The 21,780-nt window shown below is 42.5% G+C and overlaps 1 protein-coding gene across 4 annotated transcripts in view; it reads left to right on the top strand.

Moving 5' to 3' along the window:
* The first annotated feature begins 2,062 nt into the window (after positions 1 to 2,062).
* The window catches only part of ZNRF1 (zinc and ring finger 1), a 99,112-nt gene continuing 79,394 nt past the window's right edge, over positions 2,063 to 21,780 (top strand). For 3 of the 4 annotated variants that reach the window (XM_081807394.1, XM_081807395.1, XM_081807393.1), the window contains exon 1: positions 2,063 to 3,097. In XM_081807394.1, coding sequence (XP_081663520.1) covers positions 2,674 to 3,097 — 424 coding nt within the window. In that variant the 5' untranslated portion in view covers positions 2,063 to 2,673. The remainder of the gene's footprint in view (positions 3,098 to 21,780) is intronic. The other variant, XM_081807392.1, reaches the window with a different exon arrangement.

Here is a 21,780-nt window from a genome sequence, read left to right as displayed (position 1 = left end):
ATTACCCTTTCTGTCTTGGTGGATTTGACTATTCCGGAAATTTCATATAAGTGGAATCACACAGTATATGGTCTTTTGTGATTAGTTTCTTTTACTTAGTGTGATGTTTTCAAGGTTCATCCATGTTGTAACACATTTCAGCACTTTATTTCTTTTTGTGGCTGAATAATAGTCCACCGTATAGGTACACCACATTTGCTTTATCCATTCATCGGACGATAGAGAGTTGGGTTGCTTCCACTTTTTAGCTATTTTGAATAATGCCGCTATGAACATTCACATTGACGTTTTTCTGTGCATATATGTTTTCATGTCTTTTGGAAATAGACTTAGGAGTGCAATTGCTGGGTCATATGATAACTCTTTGTTTAATCTTTTTGAGGAATCACCAGACTGTTTTCCAAAGCAGCTGTGCCATTTTCCATTCCCACCATCAAGGTATGAGGGTTCCAATGTCCGCACATATCACCAACACTTGCATTTGTCCCCTCTGATTATAGCCATCCTAGTGGGCATGAAGTGGTTCTTCTGAAGCTTTGTGAGAACCCAGACTCCATCTGTTTTGCTCACCACTGAATCCCAGAACCCAGTGTAGTGCCTGGCACTTACTAGATATTCATATTTTGTTCAATGTGCTAAAAAAGTGTTGAATGGATAGGTAAATCAAAAGCTACTTAGATGGTTACAATAATCTTTACTGATTGTGTATTGTCTCCCCGGTACAGATCTGTCAAGGGATCTAGTACCCTTTTTCCTGCGCAGCACCGTACCACCCCTCTTCTATTACCATACTCTTTCTTCAGGGAGAAAAGTGGGTTAAATTTAAGCTTTCTTATTTTCCTTCAGACCACTCATTTGGATCTTAGGTGTGCACAGATTCCTTATTTAGGCACTTACAGATAATTTCTTGGGTATTGGAACATTTTGTTTTTTCCTATGTTCATTTCTCAAGGAGAATTCTCTACTTCCTTCTGCAGGGCTTTCTACTCACCCCTCAGCACTCCATGCTTGCAAATAAATAGCCTTCCTCCTGTTTCTTTCCAAGCTGCTCACACTGGGACAGTCAATACCTGTGACAGACCAGCTCTTCTTTTGGGGGGGTTTCTTTTAATATCTCTCTACACCCTGTTTTGACTCCTTGATGTGGAAGTATATGGGGACATTTAGAGCAAGGAAGTCGGACCAGGGACTGAGTGATGCTCATAGCCAGCACCCAGCACTTGAAAAATCGTTGTTGAATGAATGAATGGATGGATGGATGTGAATATGTGAGAGAGACATATTGCAAAATGCAGACTCGGCGGACAAATACTTACTGAGTACCCACTGTGTCCCACTATGGTGCATGTTGGAATAAAAGGTAAACAAAACCGGGGACTCGCCTTGGACTAGGGAGTTTCTAAAATCACCGGTTCTGGCTGTGTCTTATGTCTTCTCTCTTTCTATCCTACACCTAATGATTTTCAGGATCGCGTTTTAGCTAAGGAACCCACCCACGGCTTAAGCCTCAGATAGGAAGTTCCGATCTACTCTCGGCAAAATCCCGAGTCACAAGTGCCCCAGTGCCCTGTGTACCCCCAAACAGCTAAAAAATCCCCAAAATGCTAGGCTTCCTGATCTTAGGGGTTCCTCGTCGGGAAACCTCCGCAAGAATGGACAGCACGTCCACCAGAGGGTGCTGTGGGGGCAAATTTGCACAGGGAGGGAGGCTTGACCAGTGACCCTCAGAGCCAGGTAGGCGTCTCGAGTAGTTTTCATTCTTTGCGTTTCCTTCCCAGCCCCTTGAACCGTCGCCGCCCCTCCTCCCACAGGGGGTTCCCCCTCAATAATTAGCCATTTTCGGGGCCTTTAAAGAGTGCTTGCTTTGAAAAGACGCCTGGCTTCTGTTCCTGACGCCCCGTGGCTCGGGCCACTCAGGTCATAGGCCGGTCGCGCTGGGTGGGTGGGTGGGGACCTCCCGGGCGTCAGCGGCCCGGCGCCGCAGGGGCCGCGAAGGGGTTAACCCGGCGGGGGGGAGGGGAGGGGGCGCGGGCCGCGCCTGCGCTCTGCCGCCCTCCATTGTCTCCACGGCGGCGAGGAGCGCCGGCGAGCGCAGCCCGGGACCGAGCGGGGCGGAGCGGCTGGCGGGGCCGGCGGCTGCTGGAGCGAGAGCGCGACGCGACCGCGGCTTCCCGAGCTCCGCCTGGCCGCCCAGCGCCGCAGCCCGCCCGAGGCCTGGAGGGTCCGGGCCGGCGTCCATGGTCGCGGGGTCCTGAGGCGGGGGACGCGCCCGGTGCCCCCAGCCCTCCTCAGCCTCCTCCTGTCCGGCGGGCGGCCTCCTCCGGCGCCTCCCTGCGCCCGCCCGCCGCCTCCCTCCCTCCTTCCCTGCGGCTCCCCCGGCTTTCGGGAGCCCGGGGGCGGCCTGTGGCGCGCCGAGCCCGCGCCGGACTGCGCCTCTTTGGACCTTGAGGGGAAACATGCGTTTGGCTTGGATCGTTTTAAATTCTTAGTTTGGGATCCCCGCCCGCCTGCCTCTTCCGCCCCGCGGGTTTTCTTTTCTTTTTTCTTTTTTTTCCTCCGGGTCTCCTTTTTGACTCCCTCCCCATTTATGCTCGCCCAACCCTCCCCCCGCTGCTGAGAAGTGGGGGAGGGTCTCGGCCTCCAGGTTCCCGCCCCACCGGGGTCCGGGCGAGCATGGGGGGCAAGCAGAGCACGGCGGCCCGCTCCCGGGGCCCCTTTCCGGGGGTCTCCACCGATGACAGCGCCGTGCCCCCGCCGGGAGGGGCGCCCCACTTCGGGCACTACCGGGCGGGCGGCGGGGCCATGGGGCTTCGCAGCCGCTCGGTCAGCTCGGTGGCGGGCATGGGCATGGACCCCAGCACGGCCGGGGGGGTGCCCTTTGGCCTCTACACCCCCGCCTCCCGGGGGACCGGCGACTCGGAGAGGGCGCCCGGCGGCGGAGGGTCTGCGTCCGACTCCACCTATGCCCATGGCAATGGTTACCAGGAGACCGGCGGCGGTCACCATAGAGACGGGATGCTGTACCTGGGCTCCCGAGCCTCGCTGGCGGATGCTCTACCTCTGCACATCGCACCCAGGTGGTTCAGCTCGCACAGTGGTGAGTCCGCGGGCGGTGGAGGCCTCAGAGGGTGGAGTGCAAGGGAGGGCGCGCCCGGGCGCCCCAAACCTTCGCGCGCTTGCGAAGATTTGGATGTGGAGTGCGCGACCTGGATCTGTCAGCCTTCCCTTTGGTTCCTGGGGATGAATGGGCTATCTCCCCTTTAGAAAAGAGGCTTCCTGCGAGGCTGCGGAGCCGGGCGTTTTAGGACTTCAGGCGTCGATTCACTTGTGGATGAGCAGAGTGAAACCTGCCTATTGAAGTCCCATTTATCGGTATCACCGTCCTCAGAGAGGAGGTCTTGTCTGGCTTATAGCAAGTCGGCCTCGGTGCTTCCTTTCTGTCACTGCAGTACTGTGCCTACCTCACCGTTAAGAGAGAGAGAGAGGGATCCACTTTGACCGGGCGGTGTCTCCCAAACAAAGAGTGTGAAAAGAAAGAAAATTGGAGGCAAGTGTTGTTTGGATTAGGGCTCTCACTCTTGCTGGAAGAAGGGGATGCCCAATTTTGCCACCCTGCTGGAGCTGTGTTTGAATTGTTTAAAATGGAGCAGCCGGAAGCCTGCTGCTGCCATAGACAGGTATGGCCTGCCGAATGGATGGCCTAGCAGGGAGCCTCCCTCTCTGAGGCTTTGCAGGACCAGGGCTCTGGTGGCGGGTGCTGCATTCAGTAGGCTTGGCTGCATGACTGTCACATCCCTCCATCTTTTTTCTTCCTCCATGCTAAGTGCTAGGTCTGCCTGGTAATCTCTCTCTTTTTGTAATGGGAGGTGGGACTTTATTGCCTGGCTGTTGTTGGTGCATTACCTGGGAAGAGGAAGATTCAAAAAATCTGGATGAATTCATTTTGTGAACTTCTGGTGACAGGCCAGCAAAAAGGATTTCCCAGGCCCTGACTGGCAGGGCAGAAAAGGCACTGGCAGGAGCTTCTGGAGGAAAACAGGTCTGTCTGCTCAGCTAACCTGAGAAGCCAGGTTAGGCTTCTAGAAAATTGGTGAAAAGGGGTGTGGGGCCGCTATTTGCTAATTGGCAGGTCGGAGTGAAGAAGTTAATGTATTCAGACTGCTTTGGGAGAGTTAAGAAAATCTAGATATTGTGTAGAAAGAAGAAAGATTGCCTTATGGAGGGTGTTATCTATTGGATCACGGTTCTAGCTATTGTGAAATAGGGTAGACTTTTTGAATCTTTTTTTTTTTTTAAATTTCTGGAAATAGTCTGGCTTTTGTTTCAATTCTATAAACTTTAATTTGTGAAATATTTTTTGAGGGGGAAATAGTGACTAATTTAGGGTAACACTTGAAAGTGGCTTTTGAATTGCTGAAATGGTATTTTAATTCCTGAACAGAGCTCTGGATATCATCGGAGCTTCCTTGAACTGCATCAGTCTCTGCCCTGAATAAGATGCAAGGTGTGGATGCTTTGGGCACTTTTAGACATTTGATCATTTTTAGACATCTTGAAATTAATAATTTTTCTTAACAAATTTGGTCCAGAAAGAGTAAGCTGTATTTGTGAGATGACTGTGATTAACTTTTTAAAAGAACTGTCATTAGTATCTGATTTTAAACTGAAAAGCAGTATAAGAAGGTTCTTCTAAAATCATAGAATTTTGTGTGTTACAAAACACATGTAATCTTATGGACACTTGTCCGGGGAAGGAGTTCCTGTTTTGCTAAAATTTATCTGTCTCTTACTAGAAACTTCTTTTTCCTTATTCCACCTGGTACCAGGTTCCATGTTGGAGTTATGAGCTTACAGTTGGATTCCAAAATTTCAGACTCCTCAGCTGTGAAACTTCAGTTTAATTTTTTTTCATCCAGCTGTGGTGAGGGTAGGAAGAGCCATGGAACCATGAGAATACAGGAAAAGTGGGGGCATAGTAATCCCTCCGGGATTAATATGAAAGTGTGTGTGAAGCTGCTCCTAATATTTTGGGTAATACATTCTTTTTCCAAATTATATATATGTATATATATATATATATATACATATATATATATATTTTTTATTTATATGACAGAGAGAGACAGCGAGAACAGGAACACAAGCAGGGGGAGTGGGAGAGGGAGAAGCAGGCTTCCCGCTGAGCAGGGAGCCCGATGCGGGCCTCGATCCCAGGACCCTGGGACCATGACCTGAGCCGAAGGCAGACGCTTAACGACTGAGCCACCCAGGCGCCCCAACTGAGCCACCCAGGCGCCCCTTTAAAAGTAATCTTTATACCCAACATGGGCTTCAACTCACGATCCCAACATCAAGAGTCTCATGCTGTACTGACTGAGCCAGCCAGGCCCCCCCGGGTAATACATTCTTTATAGGACCATCCTGTCCTTTTCTAAGACTTTGAGCATACCTGGCCCTGCCCACTACATGCCTCCACAGAATTTCCAAAATGCTCTTGGTGTAAGAGTGGGACACCATCCTGACTGACAACCACTGCTTTAGGGATTCATTCTTTTATTCAAATAAAGTAATTAGTTTTTCCTTTGCAGTTCATTTAAGATGAATCTTCATATTTCCACTCTTCTGCACTGGTGGTTCTGTCTCACTTTCCGGAACAGGCCACAGGATCTTCCTTCCAGGACGTCCCTTTCCTCTCTTGTTTACTGCTGTAAGAAGAGAAACTTGTTTCTATTTTGGAGCCTTTGAGTAAGGTCCAAGCAGTTTTTGCTCCTGTGTCGTAAGAGTGAAGGATGAGGACTTTGGTGCACAATTGACTAGATGCCTAGAAGTTGATGTGATGCTGTTGCTTGTGTTTTTAAGGTGCTTTTGGAACTCTTCATGGGCACCCATGACAGTTGTCAGTGAAGGAAGCGGGGGAGTTCAGTGTGCACGAAACTTCCTCAGAGGGAGGGAGCTGATGTTGTGTCTGGAGGTAGAATACTGGGGTCTCAGGCCCTCCTCAGAGTAGCTGTGACCTTGGGGAAGACACATCACCTCTCGTGAGCCTCGTCTTTGTTATTTTTAAAATAGATGTGGTAGTCTTTGGCAGCCGGCCTGGAAAGGTTGTTCCCCAAATCCCATGAGGCTACATAGCCGTCACATTTGTCTTCTCGCAGTTCCTATGCTTCCCCAGGTTGTGACCCTTGCATGCCCTAGTCCCAGTAATTGGAATGTTTTTCCTTCCATTCTGCATATGGATAGCTCTTTCTGATCCCTCATGACTCAAACTTAAATTTCTCCTTAGAGACCACTCTTAAAACTTGCCTCCCTCCTGTTATTCTTTCCAGCCGCTCACCTGTTACCCTAACAGCACTTCACACACTTGATCAGTATCTTATTTATCCGTTCGCCTTCGCTATTTAGTTTGACTGAATTTTAAGGTCCACGAGAGTAGGACTGTGCCTCTTGCTCACTATTGTATCCCTTGCACTGTGCGTGCCTGGCACAGATATTTGTCGAGGGAATGAATCTGAGTGCCCCATGTCCATCCTCTCACTTAACTGTCACTATATCTCTGTGAAGTAGATGGTTTCATCCCCATTTTAGAGATGAGGAAGCGGAGATGTAGGGCGAGGTAAGGAGCCGACACAAGGTCAGATAGAGAAGAGGTAGGTGGCAGAGCTGGGATTGGAATGTAGGTCTGCCGGGGTCAAAACCCGGCCCCTAAGCATTATACTGCACTGCCTCTCATCCCAAAACACAAGGAAGCTGGCTGGTGTCCTGGAAATCATGCTGGCTGGTGAGCCAGAGGGCTAGGCTCATCTACTGGTTGGGCTACCAAATCACTGCCTGACTCGTGACCTTGGGCACGTGAGTCATTTAGCCTCCCAGGCACTGTTTTTCTCACCTGTAAGATGGAGATAATGCCTGTCCTGCTTACCTTTCAGAGTAATCGTGAGACTGAGACCAAGCTAGTGTTTACAAAAGCCAAATGGCATACATGAGGAAAGGGGTGTTCCTGTAGGGGCACTTCTACAGTTCTCTGCTTTCTTTGCTCTCTGCAAAATTTGCTAGGCAGGGAGATTGAGAACTGTGTGAACTGTTTCCCCAAAATGGAAGCTAGTGCTCTCTACAGAAACCTGACCTACATTGACAGGCCGTTGATAATAATGAATGTCACCAAGAAGATCTCCTTTATAGGATGAGAGTTAGTGCCCCTTTACACATTAAAATGTCAATTTTGCTATGAGGTGTTTAACCTCCAAATGGTCTTCTGGGTGGTGTTCTGGAGGTCTGGTCATTCTTTTGTAGTAGCCCTGTTTATCTCAGAACATGGATTTCTAGGCCACCTGGGTGGCTCAGATGGTTAAACATCTGCCTTCGGCTCAGGTCATGATCCCAGGGTCCTGGGATCGAGTCCTGCATTGGGCTCCCTGCTCCGCAGGGAGTCTGCTTCTCCCTCTCCCTCTGTCCCTCCCCCTCCTCATGTTTGCACGCTCTCTCTCTGTCAAATAAATAAAATCTTAAAAAAAAAAACCATGAACTTCTAGATGTGGGAGTGAAAACATAGAGCATTCACCATGTTGGAAGGAAGAGTTTGCCTGTTTTCTGGGTCCTGCTATAAAATGTCTGGTCACTGAGGGTTTCACTCCAGCTTCTTAGTCACATGTATGTATACATGTGCATATTCAGAAAAATCTAAACTGTTTTTTGTTGTCACCAAGTCATCAGCTGGGACTGATAAAAGGTAACTTTTGATAAGTCTTTGAACAAACTAGCAGGATATCTCCTGGGTTCTATTTGCTGCCATTTTAGGGTTCTGAAGTGATTTAATTGTCTCTTCTTAAATAATTAAACAGTTGCCAACTCCATTGGAGTGGATCAGAAAGCCTCTTTGTTCCTCACCATAGGTGTGCTAGAGGTGATGGTCCTTTACCTGGTTTCTGGGGAAGGAAAAGCATTCTGTGGTCTTCAGAGAGCATCATGGGTCTCCTGCCCTGCAAAAGTTCTATTCTTAATGAAAATTTTTCTGTAAAGCAGAGTTTATAGTTCTCTTTTACTGTGAGGGCTTATTTTCTACAAAATAAAATTTTGAAACGTTCCCGTGAGAAGCTGATAATGCCTTGAAGGTCACAGTTCACTCTTCCTCATTGGGGTTTGGAAGGTGTTGGAAGAAACAGTCGTTTGGCTCTTAAAGTGTTTGTTTTATGGGATGTGTGCATTTTGCTATTAAGTAAAGACACACCCCAAACATGTCATAAGAAATACTCTTGAGCCAGGCCACTCTGCACCAAAGAAATGCAACCCTGGTTCCTTTTGGGATAAGGAACATGCTTTGTATTTTACAAATGTGATATTCAACACAAGCTTCTTGGACACTAATATTTTAGTAAATCCAGTTATAAAACTAAACACCAATTTTGACAGTTTCAAAATTGAGAAAACTTCAGAGAAGTGGTCGTAACATAAACGGACTAGTCTTGCTTCTGCTAACCCTTAAACAGGGGTACTTCTAGTGACAATGGGTCACTAAGGCTGTAGTACTAGAATCTTGAAGTTAGCTCAAAACCTAAATCCTAATCCCAGTCTTTTAGAATACTGGATGAGTATAAATTACCATCTGTTTCTTTTCTAAGCTTTGTCATGGCATAGTCTGTATCAGATAGTCCTTAGTGATTATTGTGGGTATAAGCTTGAGTATGAGAAGGCACTACATATAGACCCAGCAGTTTTCACTTCTGAATCTTATTTCCTCATAAGGACAGAGGTTTATCCTGGAATGCAACACTTGGGTTCCTGGTTTTGATACTTGAGGGGTGAGTTGTGGGTGTGAATGAATAACCTGAAAACCAACAACCCTCAAGTGTGGAGCAAATGAAGAGCCAAGTTTAATCTTAAAGCAGCAGCTAGGGGTAGCTTCTAGACCGATGAGACTGTTTACCCCGAAATCTCCCTGGAGTTGTTAGAATTGAGAGTACAACCTTCCTCTGCTGGAAGTAAAGAGGAAGGGGGAATTCACTGGGTCCCTATAAACACCAAGTTAAAGGAGTCATGGTAAGAATTTATAGTGCACTCTTTGGATCTGTAACAAGAAGGAGGCAGAAACAAACAGAGCTCTCTTGATTTCTGTGAATGGTTCAAGGGGTTTTCAAATTTGACTGCCCAGTATTCTCTGGGGGGGCTTGTTAACAATGCAGATGACTGGACCTCACTCCCAGAATTCAGTAGAGCTAAGGAGACACCTAAGAATCTGGACTTGTAACAAATGATTCTGAAAATTCTCATCCCAAAGAAAGAAAGAACTCTGAATGCTTTTTTGGTACACTCATTAGCATTATTTTCAATATTACTAAATGAATCAAGTATCTCCTAAGCAGGATCCATACAAATCTTCCTTTCAGCTGCTCCAGAGGGTAGATTCACCCAGCAAGAGCATTGGTCATGGTTTGATGTTTTTCTTTTACATGGAACTAAGCATTTTTCTCCCAGAGATAGGCCTGAGCCCATCTGCCTTGGTCCTGAGAATTGAAGTTGCTCAGAACAGAAGGTAATTGTGGCAGTGTCCCCTTCCCCTCTGTGCTTGCCTTCCCCCTGATTTTTCTTCTAAGGCACAACCACCTTTGGCTGCTTGTGCTACAGAAGGGCTTACTGAGCTAGAGCCTCTTTTATGTATCCCCAGCCAGCAGCTAGACAAGATCCTAGAATGAATCCAGACTTTAAATGAACAAAATACCTATTTTTTCTTTTCTCCTACAGACCCAAAAGTGGGAGACTTTTTAAGTGTGTGTATGGAGGTTTGTTGAGCTAAGACATTCATTTATTCAACTGGTATTTATTGAGTGCTTCTAGTATACTAGGACCTGTGTTAGGTACTGGGAATATATATTTATTATAAGGGTGGTTAACATTACTTTGTTCTTTCTAAGAATCTTTGCTTCCTTACTCCTTAAGAGAGAGTCTGAATATTGCAGCCTAAGGGGAGATTTTTACCTTCTTCATCAGTTCTTCTGTTGAATAAACAAATTCAGGGTTTTGTGCATGAGGCTGTTAACACGGATGGTATTTGCTCCCTACTCTTCACTGACACTCTTCGTTCTTTCCTAAACCCTGTCTCTCTGGGCTGGAGCAGGTGATCTTTTTTTTGTGGCTCCAGCCAAGTGCCTTTTAGGAAATTCCTCGTATATCCTAATACAAGTGGTCCTCTATCTTCTCAGTGAGACTATCAAAAGGAAAAACTGTTTTGCAAACTCTGTGTGTATCTTTGGCTTTGTTATCTTTGTCATCCCTAGAGCCACTTTTCTTTCTGGTCATTGAACACTGTTTTCTAGAAGCATGATCCACCACTTTAGTTATCTTTTTTTTTTTTTAAAGATTTTATTTATTTATTTGAGACAGAGAGAATGAGAGAGACAGAGAGCACATGAGAGGGGGGAGGGTCAGAGGGAGAAGCAGGCTCCCTGCCGAGCAGGGAGCCCGATGCGGGACTCGATCCCAGGACTCCAGGATCATGACCTGAGCCGAAGGCAGTCGCTTAACCAACTGAATCACCCAGGCGCCCACCACTTTAGTTATCTTGTCTCTGTAAAATTTATCCCAAGCCACAAATATCCATAAGGAAATATGAGGAACAATTTTTCCCCTTGGCCTTGTATGTCTCTGAGCTCCACAATGTTGACACTTAGTGCTATTTTAAGTGATTTTTAAAGCTTTGTTTATGATTGCCAACATTGGTGACTGAAATGTCCTCCTCACCTTCCCCCCAAAATTATTAAATGTGTGTTATATTCGAGTATTTTTTTTTTTTTTTTTTTTTTCTAAAAGTAATGGGTTTAAAAGAATGCTCCAAGCTCAGAGACTTAATGTGGGCCTTGGCTATAAGATGATACCTTAATTTTTGGAGAAACCTCACCTTATATTTAGGAGTATGTAGTCATCTTGATCTTAGTGAATTAGATTTGTCATAGCTTGGCTCTAGCTTTCTCGTTGGTAGTACCCTTTAGCCCTCTAAAAAGTATAATTGAATAAGCCATGCTTCACAAGGAGTTGTTCTTAAATTGGTCAGCTTTCATACAGTATCTCTTGAGGTCAAAACTGATTTGTTAGCATGTGGGAGAAACTTAAATCTGGAGTCACCCAGATGATCTGGGACAGAGCAGGGAGAACCCAAGACCCTAGACCCCAGACCCCAGCCATTTTGGTCATTTTGCCCATATTTCTCAACTCCTTGGAGATGTTTTCATTTGACTCCTCTCCAGTAACTTTTTTTTTTTTTTCCTGCTAAGAGGGTTCTTTTCCTTAGGGAGAGCCATTAGAATTCTTTTATCCTGATGCCTGCCTAAGTACTCTGGGAATCCTACAAGGATTTGAGGGAGTCCTTGGGATTCCAGCCCAAACCAGTGAAGTACTTGCCTACGATAAATACAAATTAGCTGTCTGTGATACTGTTCTATTCTACTTAGATCATTTACACTTTTAATGCCCTGTAAAGTATAATGCTATCTAAGTCAGCTTTTCAGAGAAACTGTTGTAACACTGCTCACTACTGTAACAAGCATCACCAGATACCCCATGTACACCATATATTATTAGATTTTCTCAGTCCTGGTCAGATGTGGCTGAAATAGTCATACCATTACAGCCAGTTGCCCTGGAGAACTATGGCGAGTCTAATACCTCTGCAGAGGGCTGGCTTACACGCACTTGACGAGCCCAGTCTTGTTGGCTGTATTTAATGCATCTATTCCCTCAGCCCAGAGGCCAAGTGCAACAGAAAAGGATAGTGAATCTAAGCATCTCCAGTATTTTGAGGTATAGGAATCGCCTATGAAGTGGCACACCTTTGAGAAATAGTATTATGAGCTGTTCTGTTTTTGCTATGGCTTTGGAAAACCTTTGGATTCTTCTACTGAAAATTTGTTTGAAAAAAAAAAAAAATCTTTTTAATGAAACAGTGAGTCACAAAGCAGCCACTCCTTCTCATAATAGCATTTCTCACCAGGGGAATTTTTGGTAGCTGTTGGGGGAGGGATTTGAGTAGGTTGTGGATGATAAATCCCTGGGTGGAACATAACCAGAGGCTGCCATATCAGAACTCTGGTGCTTTCCATGCTGACAGTGAGCCCTGAATTCAAAGTGCAGGACAGCAGAATAGAATGGGGGAGGCCTGTGCTCAGTGAATTGTCACAGTAGCATGACCAATGAGATTGGAGTTGAACATTCAAACTCAGTTCATTAAAACACCATTGTAGTGTAAAAGATTCACGAAACTGAGGCCTTGGGTCAGAGGGCCTGAGGCCTTTTACGCGAAGAGCGTCCCATTTCTGGATTAAGGGATGGCTGTAGACCTAACGATGACAATGTAAGAGTCAGGAGTGTGCCTCCTTTTTCCATATTGTGAAATGGTGGCCTGGTGCTTGGCACTGACTGTAGGACTACTTTACAAGGAGACAATTCATACAAGGTCATCTGTACTCTGAAGACTTTGGGTCTGAATAAAGCCTTTACAGGGGCGCCTGGATGGCTCAGTTGTTAAGCGTCTGCCTTCGGCTCAGGTCATGACCCCAGGGTCCTGGGATCGAGCCCCGCATCGGGCTCCCTGCTCAGCGGGAGGCCTGCTTCTCCCCCGCCCACTCCCCCTGCTTGTGTTCCCTCTCTCGCTGTGTCTCTCTCTGTCAAATAAATAAATAAAAATCTTAATAAATAAATAAATAAATAAAGACTTTACAGTGACACCCAAAGAGAACACATTACCCAGTCAGCCTCTGTAGGATGGTGAAAAGGAAATACTAGAGATAGTAAGAGTTTAGAACAGGCCAGGATTATGCTATCAGCATCCAAAGTGCTGTCCTCAACCTCTCTGCCCACCCAAACCTGAGTTTTAACTGTTCCCAACTTCAGTGACCTACAACTCTTCAGTCCTTGTGTCTTACGTAAGCTACAGACAGAGGAAAGTCTGAAAGATTATTACAACCATGTTAAGATTTGCTTTCCTTTGGAAAGTGGTAGCTGTCTCCACTCTGTGTTTTCCTGGCTTTGTACTTTTCTTCAAAGCCTCTTACCAGTTCCAAGGCCCCAGAGCTCAATAAAGAGGAACAGGAAGTCAGCAGTTAATGCCTAAGAGCCAGCAATAACTAATAGAGAAAAAGGCACAAACAAGGGACTCAGAGGGGGATTTCTGGGCCTGAAAGCTCTAGGCCTGTAGGATTATAGATCCATCCTTTAGCGGTGACTTTGACCAGGCCTTCAAACAAGGAGAGAGCAAGAGGAACCTCTACTCTAGAGGACTTTTTGTTGGGTTATATAGTGGAAGCTCAACATTTTTAATTGATGGCATAATTACAAAGTATCTTTTGCCTAAGGAATTCAAGACACTGAAGGAAAAAAGTGATGGTCACTTTTTTTATTAAGATTTTTTTATTTGTCAGAGGGAGAGAGAGAGCACAAGCAGGGGGAGTGGCGGGCAGAGGGAGATGCAGGCTGTCCGCTGAGAAAAGAGCCCGACACAGGACTCGATCCCAGAACCCTGGGATCATGACCTGAGCCGAAGGCAGATGCTTAACCGACTGAGCCATCCAGGTGTCCCTTTTTATTAAGTTTTTAATTTTAATTCCAGTATAGTTAACATACAGTGTTACATTAGTTTCAGATGTACAACATAGTGATTGAACAATTCTTTATATCATCCAGTGCTCATCAGGATAAGTGTACTCTGAATTCCCAGCACCTATTTCCCCATCCCCCCACCACCTCCCCTCTGGCAACCATCAGTTTGTTCTCTATAGTTAAGAGTCTGTTCCTTGGTTTGTTTCTCCTTTTTTTTTTTCCTTTGCTCATTTGTTTTGTTTCTTAAATTGCACATATGAATGGAATCATGTGGTATTTGTCTTTCTCTGACTTATTTTGCTTAGCATTATACTCTCTAGTGCCATCCATGACGTTTCAAATGGCAAGATTTCATTCTTTTTGTATGGCTGAGTAATATTCCATTGTATGTATGTACCACATCTCCTTTATCCATTCATCTATTGATGGACACTTGGACTGCTTCCATAGTTTGGCTATTGTAGATAATGCTGCAGTAAAAATAGGGGTGCATGTATCCCTTTACGAATTAGTGTTTTTGTACTTTTTGGGTAAATACCCACTAGTGCAATTACTGGCTTGTAGGGTAGTTCTATTTTTAACTTTTCTTTTTAAGTTCTGCTTATTTAAGTGCTTTATACACCCCAAGTAGGGCTCCAACTCACGACCCTGAGAATCAAGTGTTGCATGCTCTTCCAACTGAGCCAGCCAGGTGCCCCTCTGTGTGCTTATTTTTATGCCAGTACCATACTGTTTTGATTACTACAGCTTTGTACCATAACTTGAAGTTTGGAATTGTGATGCCTCTGTTTTTTTCTTTTTCAAGATTGCTTTAGCTATTTGGGCTCTTTTGCTGGTTCCATACAGATTTTAGGATTGTTTGTACTAGCTCTGTGAAAAACGCTGTTGGTATTTTGATGGGCACTGCATTAAATGTGTAGATCGCTTTGGGTACTATAGACATTTTAACAATATTTGTTCTTCCAACCTGTGAGCATGGAATGTCTTTCCATTTCTTATCGTCATCTTGAATTTCTTTCATCAGTGTTTTATAGTTTTCAGAGACGGGTCTTTCACCTCTTTGCTTAAGTTTATTAATATATATTTTATTGTTTTTGGTGCAATTATTAATGGAATTGTTTTCTTAATTTCGCTTTCTGCTGCTTCATTATTAATGTGTAGGAATGCAACAGATTTCTGTACACTGATTTTTGTATCCTGCGACTTTACTAAATTCAGTTATCAGTTCTGGTAGTTTGTTGGTGGTGCCTTTTAGGTTTTCTATATATCGTATCATGTCATCGGCAAATAGTTGAAGTTCTACTTCTTCCTTACCAGTTTGAATGCCTTTTATTTCCTTTGATTGTCTGATTGCTGTGGCTAGGACTTCCAGGATTATGTTGGATAAAAGTGGTGAGAGTGGACATCCTTGTCTTGTTCCTGACCTTAGGGGAAAAGCTCTCAGATTTTCCCCATTCAGTATGATGTTAACTATGGGTTTTTTCATATATAAGGCCTTTATTATGTTGAGGTATATGAGACCTACTTTGTTGATGGTTTTTATTACAAATGGATGTTGTACTTTGTCAAATCCCTTTTCTGCAAGGCAATGATCACTTTCATAAAATAGCAAGAATTATTCCCATACCCCTCTTTTCCTTGAGGGTCCTCGGGGTACATCTTGTCATAAGACCCAGGCTGGAGCCTGACCCTTCCTTCTCCTGTCTGTTTACTTATATTAGATGAACTCTAAAGTTTCAGTCCTGTGATTGCAAAATGGAAAAGTCACAGGAGTTTATACTATCTCAATTTTGGTTTCACTTGCACATTTTAGGAGATCAGATACTGGTGTGACTGAATAGGAGCTCTGGTCTCTTGGAATCTTTTCTAACATTTTAGGCATTCAAAAGACATAATGTATTTACCTACCAAACAGATTAATAAATAAACCATTACAGATGTAATTGCATAAATCCCACCCAGTTCCCATATTTTTTCTTCCCTCCCCAAAGGTAACCACTGCCTGACTCTCCTGTTGATCATCCTCTATATATTCATACTTTTATTGCATGTTTCTATCTAAAACGATATTAATTTGATTCATATAAACTTTATCATAATAACTCTATTTTTTTATATATATCTCTGTGTGTGTGTGTGTGTGTGTATCCCCAAATGGATTTGAGATCTGTAAATCCATCGTAGTACTTGTTGCTCATGTTGACACATTCATTTTCACTGTTGTACTCTGTTGCATGACTGACTGTACCACAAATACCACCATTTCTTGATCCATTCTCTTACAGTGGGTATTAAAGTTATTTTCAGTTACTTTGAGAATTTTTTCTATGTTTCTTTACATACTTAAGTGAGAGTTTTTTAGGGTACATCCTTAGTCGTGAAATAGCTGGGTCATAGGTATATGTATCTTCAGCTTTTAATGAGATATTGCCCAGTGGCTCTTCAATATGCATGTGCCAATTTACATTCCCAAAATAGCATATTTTCACTTCCTCCGTGCCCCTGCCAAAACTTGATACCATCATACTTTAATTTTTGGCAAGCTCTGGTGGGTATGAAATGGTATACCATGGTGATTTTGTTATTTATGTATTTGATAATATGTGTTTACATATAATTAATATATTAATATCATATATTTAAACTAAATGTTTCTCTTCTATGAAATGCTTGTTCATGTCTTTTATCCATGTGTATGTTGGATAGTTTATCCTTTTCTCACTAGTTTGTATGAATTTGTATTTTTGTTTTTTTTTCCAGGCAATAATTATTTGTTGTCATATGTAATGCAGATGTATTTCTCCCAGTGTGTGGCTTATCTCTTTATTCTTTTTGTGATTTGTTATCATTAACTTAATTGTGTAATTGAATATTCCAGTGTTTTTCCTTATACCATATGCATTTTGTATCTTAAGAAAGATTTTCTTTCCCTGAGGTCATAAAGATATTATCTTATATTTTCTTCTAAAAGTTTTTTAACTTTTGCTTTTCATATTTAAGTCCTTAATCCCTGGAGAATTAAATTGTTTCAATGGGGTAGGATAAGGATATATTTTCCTTTTCTGTATGAATACTAGCTCTCCCAGCAGCAAGTGAAGAATGGTGAAGTCCTTTCCTACTGATTTGCAAGGCCACCTCTGTCATATATCAAATTTCCTTCCAGGCCTGTATTTATTCCTGGGCTTTTTGTTCTGTTCCATTGGTCAATTTGTCTATCCTTGTGCTAACACTTTCTTAATTACTATAGTTTTGTCTTGCTGTGTGGAAGGGCAAATCCTTTCATCTTGTTATTCTTTTTCAAAGCTGTGTTGTCTAAGCGAAGCTTTCTAGGGGACAAATAAGGGAATCAGGATAGAATAAACAAAATGAAGTACAAAGTACTAGGAACTGCTCTGTTTATAGCTGGTATTCTTAATGACAGGACATCTGGCAAACTGACCCTAATGGGCAGTTTCAAATTTTTTCCCTTATTATGTTGTACAAACAATAACGTTTCCCTATGTCTTTGTATTGCAAACAGCAGAATAAACAGTTCTTTCTGTATGTTACAGACAACAACAATAAAAACAAAAACCGGTTAGCTATTTTTGGCGCTTTCTGCTCCCAGAATCAACTTTGTCATCTTCTATGGGGAAAAACTGTTACGATATTTATTGGAATTACATTGAGTTTATCAATTGCCATCTTTATAAACTTGAGTCTACCTATGAACCTGATGGGAATGGTTTTACAGATATAATAGGATTTCTAAATATTTTTTAAAGCCTTGAAATAATTTCAGATTTACAGAAAAGTTGCAAAATTTGCACAAATAAATATTGCATTTGCATCACCCAGAATCCTCAGATGTTACTAGGAAGACATAAATAATTGAATGTCCATATAGTTCTTGATTCTGTAAAGTAGCTTAAGATGTTAATAAATGTAACTTCTCAAGTCTGAGGAATCTACATTGACCTGCTCCTGGGAATGGGAAAACCACATGATCTTAAAAGTGACACGGTGTCTGAAGGGGTGGCTAGATCTGATGCTGAGATCTGTTTTCATCAGAGGTGGTCTATATCCTTACCACGAGCCTTTGCTCCCAAGGTTTGTGCTCTGATCCCATCTGTTGAAATAGGGGCTTGTTGCCCAGAGTTCAGGTCAAGTCTGCCTCAGTATGACCTGAGACTCTCTCCTGGAGGCTTGACTCAGCTCAGCCAGAGGTGTCTTCATGGGAGGAGTGGGACACCTCCTCTTGGGTGAGGCAGTGTAGGGTACTGGTTAATTTTGCAGGCTTGGAGCCAGACTGCTGTAGATTTGAATCCCATTGTGGCTGATTTTTAGTTTTGGAATCTTGAGCAAGTGATTTACCCTTGCACCGTAATTTCTTTAATTCTAAAGTAAGGCTAATAATAATTATATCTATCATGTGAGACTATTTTGTAAATTAAACTAATTTATAGGCACAACCACACCATTCAAAACAGTGCCCAGCAGATAATAAGTGATCTGTAAATGTAACCTCATATTATTACTTAATGGTTTTGTATAAAGCTTTATAATTTTTTAAAGATCTTGAATCCCTTTTGTTAGATTCCTCACTAGGTACCTTGTTTTTGGGTTATTACTGTAAATAGTTTTAAATTTTTCTTATAATCATTTCACATTTCTTGTATATTCAGCAAATTTGCAGAACTTAGCGAGAAAGAGAGAGAATGAGAATAATAGTTATAATGGGAAATGTCTACAGAGAAAATCCAAGAGAATCACATCTGCAAATAACGACTCTTTAGTTCCTTCTTTTCTATCCTCTTCTGTGTCACTTCTCTTTCTTTTAAGATTGTGGGCTAGTTCCTCCAGTAAAAAGTTTATTTGAATCGGTAATCATGGGCATCTTTGTTTTCCTCCTATTAAAGGGAGTGCTTCTTGCATTGGAACCATTGTCGGTTTTTGGTCAATTTCCTTTATTCCCTTCTATTCTTAATTTGTTAAGTATCAAAAGTGGCTATTTTATCAGATTTTTCCCTTGCATTTATTCAGATGGTCTTTCTCCCTTCATTTGTTAATGATTACATTAATAGATTTTATAATGTTTATCCTTATATTCTTGAAGTAAACCCTACTTGGTTGTGTTACATATATTTTTTATACATTGCTAGATTTATTATGTGAATATTCTACTTGGGATTTCTGCATATGTTATGAAATTTCACTCATAATTTTTATTTTCTTGCTGCTATGGTTAATGTAGACTTTTTTTTTTAAAGATTTTATTTGTCAGAGAGAGAGAGTGAGCGCACAAGCAGGGGGAGCAGCAAGCAGAGGGAGAAGCAAACTCCCCACTGAGCAGGGAACCTGACCTGGGACTCAATCCCAGAATCCAGGGATTGTGACCTGAGCCGATGGCAGAAGCTTAACCGGCTGAGCCACCCAGGTGTCCCAAAGGTTAATGTAGACTTTTTTTTTTTTAAAGATTTTATTTATTTACTCATGAGAGAGAGAGAGGCAGAGGGAGAAGCAGGCTCCCAAGGAGCAGGGAGCCCGATGCAGGACTCGATCCCAGGACCCTGAGATCATGACCTGAGCCAAAGGCAGACACTTAACCATCTGAGCCACCCAGGCACCTGGTTAATGACTTTTAGAAGGAGTTTAGGAATATGTATATGTTCATTCTTTTCTAGAAGAATTTGTATAAAGACCTATTAGAGTTCTGGCTGCAAACAGATGGCACACTCAGGTAATGGAATCAAATTTAATTGAAGAGACAGTTTACAAAGGTATGGGCAGGATTAAAGGCACTAACAGTGGATGGGTGAAGCATCTGGAGATTGGCCACAGTGGCAATCTTAGCACTCCTGGATCTGAAGCGCAAGGGGTTGGGAGTTGTTATCAAACATGGTGAGAACTCTGGTCCTGGGAAAGTTGTTGCATGTAAAATTCTCCTGTAAAACTGTCTGGGCCTAGTGCCTTTTTTTCCCCCATGAGTAAGTTTTTATTTAATATGATTCAAGTTTTTCAATATTATTGGTATATTCAGGTTTTCTATTCTTGTGTCAGTTTTGATAAGGCATATATGTCTTACAATCTCTGTCTATCCCTGCATTATGATACCCTTTCCATTCCTTATTATTATGTGTATGTTTTTTCTTTATTCTTGATTGGTCTTGCCAGAGCTCTGTTTTATTAATTTATTTTCAAAAGACCAGCTTTTGATTTTATTGATTACCCTTTACCCCCCTCTATTTTGTTGCTTTCTGCTCTTTATTAGAGAAAAAGAGAGAGAGAGAGCATGTGCAAGCAGAGGGAAGGGCAGAAGGAGAGGAAGAGAGAATCTCAAGTAGACTCCCCATTGAGCGTGGAGCCTGATGCTGGATCTCATGACCCCGAGATCATGACCTGAGCCAAAATCAAGAGTCACAGACTTAACTGACTGAGCCACCCAGGTGCCCTGCTTTCTGCTTTTAACTGTATTTTATCTTTCTTTCTACTTCCCTTGGGTTTACACTGTGTTTTTCTAACTTCTTGAATTATCATCATACTCCGAGTTAAATTTCTGTCTTCCAAAGGTAGGCTTTAAAATTTTTTTCAGTGAGTCTCTTAATGGTAAACTCTTCTTTTGCTTGCCTTTAAGTGTTTTTATTTGTTATAACCATTGAATGATAATATGGCTTGATAAAAAAATCTGTGTTGGCAGTTATTATTTTTTAGCAATTGAATGATGTTATTCTGTTTCATTATCTTCCAGCTTCTAATATTGTAATTGAGAAGTCTGCTTCTCCACTCTTAATCCGTTTTTTTTTCCTCTTAGCTGCTTTTTTATCTTCTCTTTGTTCATAGTGTTATGCAAATTTACTGTCATGTTGGTTTATTTATCCTGCTTGCTATTTGTCTTTGAATCTGAGATTTCATGTCTTTCAAAGCACCTGAGAAATTTTCAGCCATTTATCCCTTCAAATTTTGCTTTTCTTTTATTTTCTTCCATCTTTCCTTTTGGAAATCCTAGATGTTATATATTGGACTTTCTTATTCTATCCTTCATGTTTCTGAAACTGTTTCATATTTCCCACCTCTTTAGCACTCTGGGTAATTTCTTACCTACGTCTTTCAGTACACTAGTTCTTTCTTCACCTGCTTTTTAACCCACCCACTGGTTTTTCTATTTCATTGAACTGCATTTTAAATTCCTTGGAATAAGTTGGTGGGTTGTTTACTTATTGCCTTCCACTGCATAAAAACAAACAAAAAATGAATAAATCACTTTATTTCCATGGTTCTGGTTTTCCTCCTTTGGAAAGTAAGTGGGGTTGGCTAGTTGCTTTTTGTTCCTGTCCTCAAAAATTCCATGAAGCCATATCACTGGTTTTATACCCTTGAGCAAACAAGCACTAGGAGCAGGGAGGTGGGAAGCTGGAAGCCCTTCTTAATTTTGGTTCCTACTCCCAAAGGAAGAGCAACTCTGGAGTCCTATAGGGAAACCTTTTAGCACTGTACCTCTTTGGGGTGGAGGGGGCTGGCTCACAGCTGTGACAAGGATCCATGTCTATGGCAATAGGAAGCTTAACTCTTCCCCTGTACTCAGGATAAACTTTTAGAGCTTTCCATTTTCTCAGGAGGCTGAATTTATTCTCTTTCTTCTTCTAGACAGCACTATCCAATTACAGTAGCCACTAGCCACATGTGGCTATTTAAATTATAATTAATTAAAATTTAAAATTTAGTTTCTGACTCACACTAGCCACATTTCAAGTTCTCACTAGCCACAAATTGCTAGTGACTTCTATAATTGGACAGCACAGATATAGAACATTTCCGTCATTGAGAAAGCTCTATCGGGCAGGACTCTTCCAAACTCTTCCACAGTATTCTTAACAGTAGATAGAGAATTGGTAAACATGAAGTTTCAGAAAAGAGATCAAATGAACTTGTTGATACCCAGAATCTAGAAGGCTCTCTTTAGAGTTACCACTATTCTGCACCATCTACATGGAGGAAGAATCCAGAGAGGGCATTACATTCTAAGAATGATTTATGGGATGAAATGGTATACTGAAGCCTACTTGTCTTTTTTTTTTTTCACTTAGTACCTTTATTTTATTTTTTTAATTAACATGTAAAGTATTATTTGTTTCAGGGGTATAGGTCTGTGATTCATCAGTCTTACACAATTCACAGCACTCACCATAGCACATACCCTCCCCAGTGTCCATCACCCAGCCA

This window comes from Leptonychotes weddellii, chromosome 16 (genome assembly GCF_054177405.1).
Source record: "Leptonychotes weddellii isolate Sample4059 chromosome 16, ASM5417740v2, whole genome shotgun sequence".
NCBI lineage: Eukaryota > Metazoa > Chordata > Mammalia > Carnivora > Phocidae > Leptonychotes > Leptonychotes weddellii.
This window is presented reverse-complemented; position numbering and strand designations above follow the sequence as displayed.